This window comes from Babylonia areolata, chromosome 21 (genome assembly GCF_041734735.1).
Source record: "Babylonia areolata isolate BAREFJ2019XMU chromosome 21, ASM4173473v1, whole genome shotgun sequence".
In the NCBI taxonomy this organism is placed as follows: domain Eukaryota; kingdom Metazoa; phylum Mollusca; class Gastropoda; order Neogastropoda; family Buccinidae; genus Babylonia; species Babylonia areolata.
The window spans coordinates 12,845,617-12,860,616 of record NC_134896.1 but is presented as its reverse complement, the minus strand read 5'-3'; the positions used below and the strand labels follow the sequence as shown (position 1 = coordinate 12,860,616).

General features: G+C 47.4%; 2 protein-coding genes across 2 annotated transcripts in view; one reads left to right on the top strand and one right to left on the bottom strand.

Moving 5' to 3' along the window:
• LOC143295730 (angiopoietin-related protein 2-like) overlaps nucleotides 1-11,381 on the top strand; it is a 17,644-nt gene extending 6,263 nt beyond the window's left edge. Inside the window, exons 3-5 of the mRNA XM_076607351.1 lie at nucleotides 1,080-1,245; nucleotides 2,720-2,892; nucleotides 7,958-11,381. Of these exons, the coding sequence (XP_076463466.1) occupies nucleotides 1,080-1,245; nucleotides 2,720-2,892; nucleotides 7,958-8,164 (546 nt within the window). The 3' untranslated portion in view covers nucleotides 8,165-11,381. The remainder of the gene's footprint in view (nucleotides 1-1,079; nucleotides 1,246-2,719; nucleotides 2,893-7,957) is intronic.
• Nucleotides 11,382-11,769: 388 nt separating this feature from the next.
• LOC143295729 (lymphotoxin beta receptor inhibitor-like) overlaps nucleotides 11,770-15,000 on the bottom strand; it is a 15,925-nt gene continuing 12,694 nt past the window's right edge. Inside the window, exon 5 of the mRNA XM_076607350.1 lies at nucleotides 11,770-15,000. This exon is cut by the window's right edge and continues 408 nt beyond it. The gene's annotated coding sequence lies outside the window, so the exon portion shown is untranslated.

Here is a 15,000-nt window from a genome sequence, read left to right as displayed (position 1 = left end):
ACCCATGGCAACGAGAGTGTTGTCCTCTGGCGAAATTACGTAAAATGAAATCCACTTTCATAGGTACACAAATATGTAAGCATGCACTCAAGGCCTGACTAAGCGCGTTGGGTTATGCTGCTGGTCAGGCATCTGCTCAACAGATGTGGTGTAGCGTGTATGGATTTGTCCGAACGCAGTGACGCCTCCTTGAGAAAGTGAAACTGAAACTGAAACTTGGGAGAAAGGGTGAGACCGGGATTCGAACCCAAACCCTCACTGTAGACCCCTCCCCTCCGTCCCCGCCCTCCCCCCCCCCCCCCCCGAAAAGGGGAGATCAACTCACAATGCCATTCATTTGACAGACAATGAAAGCAATAACCATACACATATGTCTGTGGGGTCTTTGGTGTAAGCCTCATCCAAACATCCCCTCCCCCCTCAACACCCCACCCCACCGCCACAAATAAAATGGGACGCGTGGGTGGAAAGAAAACAGTCCAAACTGATGGTCATAGTTGTGACGATTTTATCCCCCCTTAAATAATGACATCATCATCGACGTCATTGCCATCGTCATAAACACCATCATCACCATCCTTGTCGTCATCGTCGTTGTCATTGTCGTCGTCATCGTCATCAGTTTCGTCGCCATAACCGTCAACTCACCCTCTGGACTGCGAGTTCTCGAAGGGCGCATCAGTCAACATGGTTGTCGTCATCGTCGTGGTCATCATCATCATCATTGTCGTGATCATCGTCGTTGTGGTAACCGTGTCCTTATCATCTTCTTTCTGATCATCTTCAAACAGATCCGCTGCGAGTTCAATAAGGGCGCATCAGTCACCATCGTTGTCGTCATCGACGTCATCATCATCATCATCAACATCAACGTCGTCGGAACCGTCACCTCCTCTTCCTTCATATCATCATCCGAACAGATCCACTGCGAGTTCGTGGAGGGAGCATGACTGAGTCACCGTCGTTGTCGTCATCGTCGTTGTCATCATCATCATCATCATTATCATCATCATTATCATAACCATCATCATCGTCGTAACCATGTCCATACTATTTTTCTTTTGATCATCTTCAAACAGATCCACTGCGAGTTCGACAAGGGCGTGGCGTACAACGTGATCCAGCGCCGACTGGACAACAACGTGAACTTCATGCAGACCCTGGAAGTCTACACGCTTGGCTTTGGCCTGGTTCAGAGCAGCTACTGGGCAGGGCTGAACGTCATCAGCCACCTCACCATGACAGGTAGGCTTTGTGGTGACCTTCAGTCAGGTAGGCTTTGTGGTGACCTCCAGTCAGGTAGGCTTTGTGGTGACCTCCAGTCAGGTAGGCTTTGTGGTGACCTCCAGACAGGTAGGCTTTGTGGTGACCTCCAGTCAAGTAGGCTTTGATGACCTCCAGTCAGGTAGGCTTTGTGGTGACCTCCAGTCAAGTAGGCTTTGATGACCTCCAGTCAGGTAGGCTCTGTGGTGACCTCCAGTCAAGTAGGCTTTGATGACCTCCAGTCAGGTAGGCTTTGTGGTGACCTCCAGTCAGGTAGGCTTTGTGGTGACCTCCAGTCAGGTAGGCTTTGTGGTGACCTCCAGTCAGGTAGGCTTTGATGACCTCCAGTCAAGTAGGCTTTGATGACCTCCAGTCAGGTAGGCTTTGTGGTGACCACTAGTCAAGTAGGCTTTGATGACCTCCAGTCAAGTAGGCTTTGTGGTGACCTTCAGACAGGTATGCTTTGTGGTGACCTCCAGTCAAGTAGGCTTTGATGACCTCCAGTCAGGTAGGCTTTGTGGTGACCTTCAGACAGGTACGCTTTGATGACCTCCAGTCAGGCTTTGATGACCTCCAGTCAGGCTTTGTGGTGACCTCCAGTCAGGTACGCTTTGTGACCTCCAGTCAGGTAGGCTTTGTGGTGACCTTCAGTCAGGTAGGCTTTGTGGTGACCTTCAGACAGGTAGGCTTTGTGGTGACCTTCAGTCAGGTAGGCTTTGTGGTGACCTCCAGTCAGGTAGGCTTTGTGGTGACCCCCAGTCAGGTAGGCTTTGTGGTGACCTCCAGTCAAGTAGGCTTTGTGGTGACCTCCAGTCAGGTAGGCTTTGTGGTGACCTCCAGTCAAGTAGGCTTTGTGGTGACCTCCAGTCAGGTAGGCTTTGTGGTGACCTCCAGTCAGGTAGGCTCTGTGGTGACCTTCAGTCAGGTAGGCTTTGTGGTGACCTCCAGTCAGGTAGGCTCTGTGGTGACCTCCAGTCAGGTAGGCTTTGATGACCTCCAGTCAGGTAGGCTTTGTGGTGACCTCCAGTCAAGTAGGTTTTGGTGACTTCCAGTCAGGTAGCTTTGGTTACTACGTACAGTCAGGTAGTTTTGGTTACTATATCCAGTCAGGTAGCCTTGGTTACGGGCAGTCATGCATGGTCTTAGACAGCACGGGTAAAAAAGCACAGAGAGAGAGTGCATGTACAGGTGCATGCATACATGCACACATTCATCCTTTGATCTGCCTACACTCGCGCGTGTTTGCGTGCGTATGTGTGTGTGTGTGTGTGTGTGTGTGCAAACATATATAAGCGGGTTTACACATTATACATACAAAATGTGCCAGCGATATGAAAAACAAAAAAGTTAGAAACGGAACTCTGCGTGTGTTTGTGTGTGTGTGTGTGTTTGTGTGCGTGCATGCGTGTGTGTGTGTGCACGCATGTCTGTGTGTGTGTGTGTGTGTGTGTTTCAGGGAACAAGGCTCTGACCATCAACATGCAGGACTCGAGAGGCGTCAACAAGAACGCCATGTACAGCCACTTCCGTGTCCAGTCATACGCCAACAAGTTCATGATGACCGTGGCTGGTTTCACTGGTGCCGGTCTGCAGGATGACCTGAGCTACAACAGTGGGATGCCTTTCCATGTAAGTCTTGTTAGTCAGTTGTGTGTCCCGCGAAAACGGAGTATGGCTGCCTCCATGGCGGGGGTAAAAACGGTCATACACGTAAAAGCCCACTTGTGTACATACGAGTGAACGTGGTGAGTTGCAGCTCATGAACGAAGAAGAAGTGTGTTCGACTTTGACCATTGCAACAGCAGAGGAGGCACCTTGTTGTTCCTTGAGCATCTGGGGCTATAACTCCATTACAGTGAAGAGCGTCTTGCCCCACAAGTTACATCCCCACTGTCTCAGCCACGAGGGCTTTAGGACAGTCGGCATTGAGACCAGGGGCCGTGTTCAAGACAAACTTCATTTTGCCCTCAGGAAAGTTATCTTTGACATGGTTGGGACCCATGGATACAGTTTACTTTGAAGGATAAGTTATCTCGTATTCAAGACACACACGGTTGCTCAGACAGCTAATCCCGACGATTCCTGTCGGCGCATGCTCTCAGTTTCACTTCTCATTGCACCACAGCTCGGAACATTGTCGAGAGAGTTCGCAAAACATGTGCTATCCATAAAGCACGCCTGTTTTCCTTAAAAAAAAAAGAAAAAGAAAGAAAGAAAAATGCTGCAGAAGGACCAGCCACGTTTACCTCTGCTTCGTGGGCAGTTACCCTTGGCAGGTAGTAAGGGCAAATTTGCCTTCGGGTGTGTAGATACGTGGGTAGACTCTTGTGTTCATGAATACTGGATATTGCTTACCCTCGGGCAGTTTGCCTTGCCTCAGGCAGATTACCTGCAGGTACACATTTACCCTCAGGCACGATGTTCTCTTGACTACGGCCCCAGATGGTCCCTGAAGGCCAACTAGTCCCCCCAGGCTGCAACACTGAGAGCCAGTGCAATCTTGCCTCCTAACTTCAGTCCCAATTTCATTTTCCTTCTCAAGAGACTAATTAGCCCTCAGAGATGCAGCTTTAACTCACTCCCTACTGGGCGATTTGTAAGCATGCGTTCCTCTGTGTACTGGGCGTTTGTATAGGTTTTTTTAAAACAAATTGTTAAAAAATAACGAGTAAACATAGTCTCATGAAATTTGGACACACAATTGTTGAGGTATCAAATAAAGAGAGCACGGTGTTTCATAACTTCTAAAATGCACTCTGTACAGCGGGAGGTAAAAAAAATTTTTTCATGACGTAAATGTGAGGGTGATATAGAATTTGTACAGGTGAAGTCTGCACTGTTCATGAAAACAGCATTGTTTTCCACAAATCTCACTCTTAGAATCCCATTACAGTGTAAATGATGAATGCATGGGAGCCTCTATAAACTGCAAGTGAACTTACTTCAAATCAAGGGGGTGGGGGCGTGGTCTGTCATGCCTTGTAACTTTTGTCTCTGTGTGTCTTGCCCCATGGATGGTGGAAGTGTTGGAAAAGAAACGTCAATCAAACAAACCCTTCCTCTGTTTCAACAGCCAGTGGTTCATTAGCATATTCACCACCAATCACCCTCTCCATTCCAACTGCCTGTCACTTGCCACATCAACTGCCCCTCCCCCTTCCCCTGCTACTCACACCAGTTTCACTGTTCAGTACACATTGCCCTCCTGATGAACTAAAATAACTCTCCTTTCTCCATCCCCTTCCAAGTCAAAGCCATCCCTTTGATCTTGTCAGCTGAAAGCATGAATTTCTTGTCTCTTTTGAGAATAACGTGTTTGAGCCTGAGAGGCCATTGTCACACTGCAGTCACTCAGTCCAGGTTGGAATAAAAATAGCTTGAAACCTGAGTGACAAGCAAAGACTGGCCAGTACCAGTGGTCTGATGTTTTGCTATGCCAATAAGGCAAGACAGGAGACCCATTCAGCTTTGTCCATTCCCAGCTGTGTGATGCGTGGAAATTTTTGAAAGTCAGAACGTGTATAGCGGTAATCAGTAGGGAATGCTCTCACCTGTCATCACTTGATATCAGGTAATTAGTAGGTAGTGAGTTAAGAGCCAGTCCAATCGTAACTCCTAGTTCGAGAGTCACAGTCTTTCGTTAAAGATTAAACTGTCAATAATTCCTATTACAGTGGAGAAAGCATTGATCATACCGTTCTCACTGTGCTGCTGGCCTAACTTGGTTAACTCACTCAGAACGGCCAGTCCTGTCTTCTCCTCTACACAGACCCCTCGGATGTCCAGTGGGTGTCTAAATCTACACATGGAGAGGCTGGGGAGCATGTGTCTTGGGCACATGTTTAAGTCCTGGGTATGGAAAGTGTGTGTATGTGGTGGGGGGTGAGGAGGAGAGAGTCGGGGGAGGGGGGAGGTGTTCGGATCAGTGTCATAAGTACATGGTTCAAGTCCTAAGTATGTATTTAATAAACATGTACCAAAGATGCTGATCCTCTACCCGAGGGAGGATAAGTGTCTCAGGTATTTGGTTAACTCCCAAATATTCAGAGGGTAAGGGTGTCTTAGTGACATGATTGAGTCCCACATGTAGAGAGGGGGAAAGTTCGGGAAACAACAACAACAACAACAAAACAGAGAGTGAAAAATACAATCAGACAGAAAATAGGTATTTGGTTATTTCCTAGATAAGTGTCCTAGTGACATGGTTATCTCCTAGATATGCAGAGGGAAAGCATAAGTGTCCTAGTGACATGGTTATCTCCTACATATGGAGAGGGAAAGGATAAGTGTCCTAGTGACATGGTTATCTCCTAGATATGCAGAGGGAAAGGATAAGTGTCCTAGTGACATGGTTATCTCCTAGATATGCAGAGGGAAAGGATAAGTGTCCTAGTGACATGGTTATCTCCTAGATATGGAGAGGGAAAGGATTAGTGTCTTAGTGACATGGTTATCTCCTAGATATGGAGAGGGAAAGAATAAGTGTCTTAGTGACATGGTTATCTCCTAGATATGGGGAAGGAAAGGATAAGTGTCCTAGTGACATGGTTATCTCCTAGATATGGAGAGGGAAAGGATAAGTGTCTTAGTGACATGGTTATCTCCTAGATATGGGGAAGGAAAGGATAAGTGTCTTAGTGACATGGTTATCTCCTAGATATGGAGAGGGAAAGGATAAGTGTCCTAGTGACATGGTTATCTCCTAGATATGCAGAGGGAAAGGATAAGTGTCCTAGTGATGTGGTTATCTCCTAGATATGCAGAGGGAAAGAATAAGTGTCCTAGTGACGTGGTTATCTCCTAGATATGGAGAGGGAAAGAATGTGTCTTAGTGACATGGTTATCTCCTAGATATGGAGAGGGAAAGGATAAGTGTCCTAGTGACGTGGTTATCTCCTAGATATGGAGAGGGAAAGGATAAGTGTCCTAGTGACGTGGTTATCTCCTAGATATGGAGAGGGAAAGGATAAGTGTCCTAGTGACGTGGTTATCTCCTACATATGGAGAGGGAAAGGATTAGTGTCTTAGTGACATGGTTATCTCCTAGATATGGAGAGGGAAAGGATAAGTGTCTTAGTGACATGGTTATCTCCTAGATATGGAGAGGAAAAGGATTAGTGTCTTAGTGACATGGTTATCTCCTAGATATGAGAGGGAAGGATAAATGTCTTAGTGACATGGTTATCTCCTAGATATGGAGAGGCAAAGGATTAGTGTCTTAGTGACATGGTTATCTCCTAGATATGGAGAGGGAAAGGACAAATGTCTTAGTGACATGGTTATCTCCTAGATATGGAGAGGGAAAGGATAAGTGTCTTAGTGACATGGTTATCTCCTGGATATGGAGAGGGAAAGGATTAGTGTCTTAGTGACATGGTTATCTCCTAGATATGGAGAGGGAAAGGATTAGTGTCTTAGTGACATGGTTATCTCCTAGATATGGAGAGGAAAAGGATTAGTGTCTTAGTGACATGGTTATCTCCTAGATATGGAGAGGGAAGGATAAATGTCTTAGTGACATGGTTATCTCCTAGATATGGAGAGGCAAAGGATTAGTGTCTTAGTGACATGGTTATCTCCTAGATATGGAGAGGGAAAGGACAAATGTCCTAGTGACATGGTTATCTCCTAGATATGGAGAGGGAAAGGATAAGTGTCCTAGTGACATGGTTATCTCCTGGATATGGAGAGGGAAAGGATAAGTGTCCTAGTGACGTGGTTATCTCTTAGATATGGAGAGGGAAAGGATAAGTGTCTTAGTGACATGGTTATCTCCTGGATATGGAGAGGGAAAGGATAAGTGTCTTAGTGACATGGTTATCTCCTAGATATGGAGAGGGAAAGGATAAGTGTCTTAGTGACATGGTTATCTCCTAGATATGGAGAGGGAAAGGATAAATGTCTTTGTGACATGTTTATCTCCTAGATATGGAGAGGTCTTAGTGACATAGTTATCTCCTAGATATGGAGAGTGAGAGAAAAAAAAAAACCCACACACACAGAGTGGGAAAAGTACAGACAGACAGACAGGTCTACGAAAGTCACTGACCATGACCAGAAAGTTTTAAGTCCAGTTCCTCAGTTTGCTGTAGACATTCCACCTGAAAAACTGTCATCCAGCGATGTGTTACGGGGCAGACCGTGTCACCGAAAGCGGTTTAACTTCAGCGGGCTGTGGGTGGTGGTGGTGGGGAGATGGCGGGGGAGTGAGCGTTCCAACTGTCAGCATTTGGAGTACTCAGTGTCGTTCCTCCTCTTGCAAAGTCACATGTCTGGAGGCACAATAAACAATAACCACCACAACAACACACACACGCACACACACACACACACACACACACACACACACACACACACACACACACAAACACCAGCAACACAGCGGTCCTCCGTCGCTCTTCAGCGACCCCACCCACCCCCTTGTTACTTGGTTGTCTCCCACTTGCAGAAGCTGGCGACGGGCGCCAACACACCGAATGGTTAACCAATTATAGCGTTTGTTGGACTTTCAGTTTGAGGGTCCCAGGTTCAAATTCCGGTCACGGCGCCTGGTGGATAATGGGTGAATTTTTCCCTCCCCTCCCGATCTCCCATGTCAACGGATGTGCAGACCTGTCAGTGCTTGAACTATCTTCGTGTGTGTGTGTGTGTCTGTGTGTGTGTGTGTGTGTGTGTGTGTGTGTGTGTTTCTCAGACCTACGACAGTCCAGACCCCAACGGGTGCGCCGTCCAGATGAAGGCGGGCTGGTGGTACAATTACTGCAGCAACACCCTCCTGAACGGCTACTACTACAAGCCCGGCACGTACTCCCCTTCCGGCAAGTACTTTGATGGCATCTTCTGGAACAGCTTTGGCGGCGACAACAACTCTCTCAAGTTCGTCATGATGACAGTCCAGTAGATGTGAGACGACCCCCGACATCATACTGTGGTCTCCGGTATAGTAAGACGCCTCCCCCCCCCCCCCCCGCCCTCCCTCCTCCAAGTGGCATGGAGTCTCTCTTTCGCTGGCTCTTTAGCAAGTGTCCCCCGCAAGTAACATGGAGTCTACATGCGTGGTCTCTTTAGCAAGTGCCCCCCCCCCCCCCGCCCCCAAGTAACATGGAGTCTACATGTGTGGTCTCTTTAGCAAGTGTCCCCCCCCCCCATGTGACACGGAGTCTACATGTGTGGTCTCTTTAGCAAGTGCCCCCCCCCGCCCCCAAGTAACACGGAGTCTACATGTGTGGTCTCTTTAGCAAGTGCCCCCCCCCCCCCCCGCCCCCAAGTCACATGGAGTCTACATGTGTGGTCTCTTTAGCAAGTGCCCCCCCCCCCCCCAGTAACACGGAGTCTACATGCGTGGTCTCTTTAGCAAGTGCCCCCCCCACCCCCGCCCCCAAGTAACATGGAGTCTACATGTGTGGTCTCTTTAGCAAGTGCCCCCCCCCCCCGCCCCCAGGTAACACGGAGTCTACATGTGTGGTCTCTTTAGCAAGTGTCCCCCCCCCCCCATGTAACATGGAGTCTACATGTGTGGTCTCTTTAGCAAGTGCCCCCCCCCGCCCCCAAGTAACATGGAGTCTACATGTGTGGTCTCTTTAGCAAGTGCCCCCCCACCCCGCCCCCAAGTAACACGGAGTCTACATGTGTGGTCTCTTTAGCAAGTGTCCCCCGCCCCCAAGTAACATGGAGTCTACATGCGTGGTCTCTTTAGCAAGTGTCCCCCCCGCCCCCAAGTAACACGGAGTCTACATGTGTGGTCTCTTTAGCAAGTGTCCCCCCCCTCCCCCCAAGTAACATGGAGTCTACATGTGTGGTCTCTTTAGCAAGTGTCCCCCCGCCCCCCCCCAAGTAACATGGAGTCTACATGCGTGGTCTCTTTAGCAAGTGTCCCCCCCCACCCCAAGTAACATGGAGTCTACATGTGTGGTCTCTTTACCAAGTGTCCCCCCAAGTAACATGGAGTCTACATGCGTGGTCTCTTTAGCAAGTGTCCTCCAAGTAATACATGTGTGCCCGTTGATATATATTTCGCACGACCATTTTCTTGACACGCACGTTTTCACAATCTTATGAAAATGACGACGGCAATGGATCTGACTAAAGGCCTGTTAGGACAGATGCTCACAACGATTAAGAAAAGTTTTCGATGATCGCAACAACAAAAAAACAACAAAAAACAAAACAAACGAAATAGCCAATCAAACGTTGATGGTAATCGACTCACGCAAACCCAGCGGAGAAATTGATTATGTAATAACAGAGTGCTCTGTTATCATGACTGACGGTTGAGGGGTTTAGAGCGCAAGGCTTAATTGAAATCTGAGGGCCCAGGGTTCCATTCCCGGTGTAAGCGCTTACCTGGTGCGTTCAAGGTAGAAGTTAGTTTTGTGTGAGTGTGTGTGTGTGTGTGTGTACACGTGTGTGTATGTGTGTGTGTTTATGTGTACACGTGTGTGTGTGTGTGTACACGTGTGTGTGTGTGTGTGTGTGTGTGTACACGTGTGTGTGTGTGTGTATACACGCGTGTGTCTGTGTGTACGTATACACGTGTATGTGTGTGTGTGTGTACACGAGTGTGTGTCTGTGTGTGTACACGTGTGTGTCTGTGTGTGTACACGTGTGTACAAGTGTGCGTGTGTGTGCACGTGTCTGTGTGTGTGTGTGTGTACACGTGTGTGTGTGTGTGTGTGCACGTGTGTGCGTGTATGTGTGTACACGTGTGTATGTGTGTGTGCGTGTATGTGTGTGTTTTCCACTGGTCTGTAAGATCCCATTATCTACATTAGAGGTCGGGCAATGCACCTGTCAGACATACTGATAAAATCCTACGTTTGTTCGGCCGTTGGGTCTGAAAGGGTTTGCAGGCCATTCTTTTGGGATGGGATGGGGGGCGGGGCGGGGGGGAAGGTAGGGGTTAAATTCAGAAGAAACTTCTTCTTCGTTCGTGGGCTGCAACTCCCACGTTCACTCGTATGTACACAAGTGGGCTTTTACGAACTTGCATTCAGACACGTCATTGTGTAGTACAGAGATATACGTTACCGAAATATTTTCAATATATATATATATATATATATATATATATATGGAGGTCCCTGAAAACTCATCATCTACTAGCTGAAGATTGGCAACGCTTTCCTCTTCTGCAACTTGGTCATTACATGGACCTAGTTGTGATTCTCTTTGATGTCACTTGACAATCATGTCTTTTTTTTTTTTTTTTTTTTTTTTTTTTGCTATTTCAATCAAACATCTTTGTGTGTGCTGTTTTTCTTCTTCTCTCTTTCCTTTCCCCTCCTGTCTCTCTCTCTCTCTGTACCTCTCTCTGTACCTTCATTAGTCTTCCCCCTCCCTCTCTTGCTCGATCTTTTGCTCTCTTTTCTTTTTCTTTTTGTTGTTTTATTTTTTTAAGTTTGATAACGTCTGCTTTTTGCTACCCCCCTTTTTCTTGTTGGATAATCCCTTTTGTCTTTTTGACTGGCTTCATCATTGCTGTATCCCGTCCCCCACAACCCCACCCCCCCTCTCTCTCTCTCCTTATTATGAAGCTTGCTTGTTCGCTTGGTTTTTGATTTATGTTTATCTATGGACATTTATATAGATCTGCTACCCATATATACTTATTCTCCATGTAGTTTTTTTTTTTTTTTTTTAAAGATAGATGTTTGTTTATATAGATATAGACATTCCGCATTCAGTTTGCTGTATGAATCCACGTTTCGTTTAACTCTCTCCATACGGCGAAAGAGAAGACGTTAACAGCGTTGTACGCCAGTTACCATCATCTAAATATTGCAAGCGGAAGGCTCTTATACTGAAGAGGTGAATGTTGACAAAGAATACCACAATTCTGACGACGGAAGCTAAAGGTCGGGTCATTGAGACACCCACTGGGCATCTGAAGGGTCTGTGTAGAGGAGAAGAGAGGACTGGCCGTACTGAGTGAGTTAAACGACGCCAGCTGTGCCTGTGGAGATGTGGTGAGATGTGGTGAGATGTTCCCCTGTGTGCTGTAGTCATTTTGTGGTGAACACGTGCATCAGTAAGGCAAGTAATGTAAGTTTGCAAAAGTAATGTGGGCTTGGAGCTTAATAATGCAATGTCATACAATAGAATTTCGTGTAATGACATTATGTTTGAATTTTGTCCGGTTGTGCAATTTCTTTGTCTGGATCTTTTCTTCTTCTTCTTCTTCTTCTTCATTTGCCTGGTCCATCGTTGTCTCTTCTGTGAATGTCAACATTCTCGGTGGGTTGTGTATGTATGTATGTATATATATATATATATATATATATATATATGTGTGTGTGTGTGTGTGTGTGTGTGTGTGAGAGAGAGAGAGAGAGAGAGAGAGAGAGAGAGCGTGCCAGCACACTGAGTCTAAATTAACAGAGAAATGTGCGAAACAAATGCGATTAATAAGTAGTAGGAGTAGTGGTAGTAACAGCAGCAGTTTCAGTTTTTCAAGGAAGGCGTCACAACGTTCGGACAAATCCATATACGCTACACCACATCGACCAGCAGCACAGCACAGCCCACCGCGCTTAGTCAGGCCTTGAGTGCACGCTAAAAGATATGTGCACCTATCAGAGTGTATTTCATGTACATAATTTTGCCTGCGGACACTGAACACTCTCGTTGCCATGGGTTCTTTTTCACTGCGCCAAGTGCATGCTGCGCACGCACTGGACGTCGGTTTATCGTCTCATCCGAACGACTATGAGCTCAGTTTGATTTTTCCAGTCAAACTTGGGAGAAAGGGCGAGAGTGGGATTCGAACCTAGACCGACGGGCGCAATAGCCGAGTGGTTAAAGCGTTGGACTGTCAATCTGAGGGTCCCGGGTTCGAATCACGGTGATGGCGCCTGGTGCGTAAAGGGTGGAGATTTTTACGATCTCCCAGGTCAACATATGTGCAGACCTGCCAGTGCCTGAACCCCCTTCGTGTTTATATGCAAGCAGAAGATCAAATACGCACGTTAAAGATCCTGTGATCCATGTCGGCGTTCGGTGGGTTATGGAAACAAGAACATACCCAGCATGCACACCCTCGAAAACGGAGTATGGCTGCCTACATGGCGGGGTAAAAACGGTCATACACGTAAAAGCCCACTCGTGTGCATACGAGTGAACGTGGGAGTTGCAGCCCACGAACGAAGAAGAACCCAGACCGTTACGGACTCCCTATTGGCAGATGGGTGTCTTAACCATTCTGTCAACTCCTTCCTCCTCCTAGCAGTAGTAGTAGTAGTGGGTGGTGGTAGTACGTGGGGATAGTAATAGTAGAGTGCACGTGAAAGATTCGGTTTCAAGGAGTGTCGTCGCCTACTGACTGTTTCATATACGCTACACCAAATCTGCTTGAAGAGAGAGACACAGAGAGAGAGAGAAAAGGGGAGGGGGGAGCATGGGAGGTTGTTGTTTTTTTTTTCTTTGCTGCCCCATCATCTGCACCGTTTCAGTGGCATTACTCCCACGCCGCTCATTTAAATTCCCCCGTACACGGCCACACCCGGGTTCGTCCGTCGCAGTTCCTGCGTCGGCAGTCCACAGGGAACCATCGTTGTTAGGTCGCCAGGAGGCCACACATCAAAGGAGACCCCTGCACTGCTGCTGAGTCACTTCGGTGGTGTTCAGTGGTGCCTGTTCTGATTTAACGTACTTAGGACACCACCTACTAAGCCCCCTACTAACGACAATAATGGCTTAGTCGCGGAGCCAGACTGAGTGAGCGTCCCTCCCAGAGTGGAGACCGCCACCACGTCCCTCAAACAACAGCCCCCCCATCAGTGAATCTGCCGACACTGACGACATTGACAGGACTCACCCCAAGCACGGGAGTGGAGGGGTATGGAAACATGGGAGGGTTAAACATTGAAGTTGTAACTCTCTATGATAAAGAGAAAGGGAAGGAAAGACAGAGTGATGGATAGGTTGAAGTAGACAGACTGTGATATATATGATAGTCAGTCGTGTCCGATTATGACCATCAGAACAGCAGAGGAGGCAACTGCTGTTCCCGACTATTTGGGCTAGAATTTGATTATAGTGGAGAGTGTCTTGCCCAAGTACATCCCCACTCTCTCAGCCAAGAGGGTTTTAGGACAGTCGGCGTTGGGATGGTTCCCAAAGGCCAACTAGCCAACAAGCCTGCAGCACTAAGAGCCAGTGCAATTTGCCTCCTAGTTTGAGAGTCATAGTCCTTCACAAAAGACTAAGCTGTAAATGGTTTCCCATTGACTGGAGAAACCATTGATAATACAGCTCTCACTTTGCTGTTGACCCAAATGTAAACTTATACAGAGAGAAAAATAACAGGAAGGAGTGGGGAATTGGAGGGAGGGGAGGGAGGGGGGGGGGACATGCTGAAGTGCTTCAGTAGTCCAGTCTTAGGTTCCGTTTATACATGTGGACTGCTTCTTCTTCTTCTGCGTTCGTGGGTTGCAGCTCCCACGTTCACTCGTATGTACACGAGTGGGCTTTTACGTGTATGACCTTTTTTTTAATATATAGATGTGGACGTTTTGCGGCATAAATTACGAAAGAGAAAAAAAAAGAAACAACGTATTCGTAAATAAATCAATTTATTTTTCTTTAATGGAAAAAGAGCTGAACCTTTTTCTTTTCTTTTCTTTTTTTTTTTCTTGTTTTTTAAACATACATCGATCTTATCTCATTCATCAATGACAGATCCACCATCCAAAAAGACAGGTACTCGTTGCACACACGAACGCACACAAGCACGCATATGCACACACACACGCACGCGCACGCGCGCGTGTGCTGCATGTACACAAGACTACCACGTTAAGAAGACATACACACTTCCAAACAGTTTAAAAGCAAAGCGGCACCACGTTGGTGGTTGGCAAAAACAAAAGAAAGAAAGAAAAAAAAAGTCATCCGCTTGGAGATGATGAGGGGGAGGGGGTCATTTCTGGAGAAATGCACAGCACAGCACTGTACACAGCACACAACACAGCACAGCACAACACAGTACAACACAGCACAACATTACAAAGCACTGCACAGCACAGCACAGCACAGTTACTAACATACAGACACACACACACACACACACACACTCCGATGAAGAAAGTGAGATGTGTTAAACGCATACACACTCCCGCACGCACGCGCGCGCACACACACACACACACACACACAACACAACACACACACACACACACACACACACACACAGCAACCGAGTATGCACAGGCGAACTGGGAATAGGCGAATGTTTTTACCGAAAGCTTCATGTTTGTGAGTGAGTTGCTTTTGTTGTGTGTGTGTGTGTGTCCGTGCGTGCGTGTGTGCGTGTGTCTGCTATGCAGTCGCGCGTGCGAGCACGTGCGTAAGTGTGTCTTTGTGATGATGTTTTGTACTGGAGGGGGGGGGGGGTCAGGCCGACGAAAATTGGGGTTGGTGGTTGGTTGACAGACAGAACAGTACAGCACAGCACAGCACTGTACACAGCACAACACTGCCGAACATTACAAAGCACAGCACAGCACTGTACACATAACGGCAACACTGCACAGCACAGCCACAGCACAACACAGTAAAACACAGCACAGCACAACACTGCCGGACATTACAAAGCACAGCACAGCACTGTACACATAACGGCAACACTGCACAGCACAGCCACAGCACAACACAGTACAACACAGCACAGCACAACATTACAAAGCACTGCACAGCACAGCACAGTTACTCCACAGCACAACACAACACAGCACAGCACAG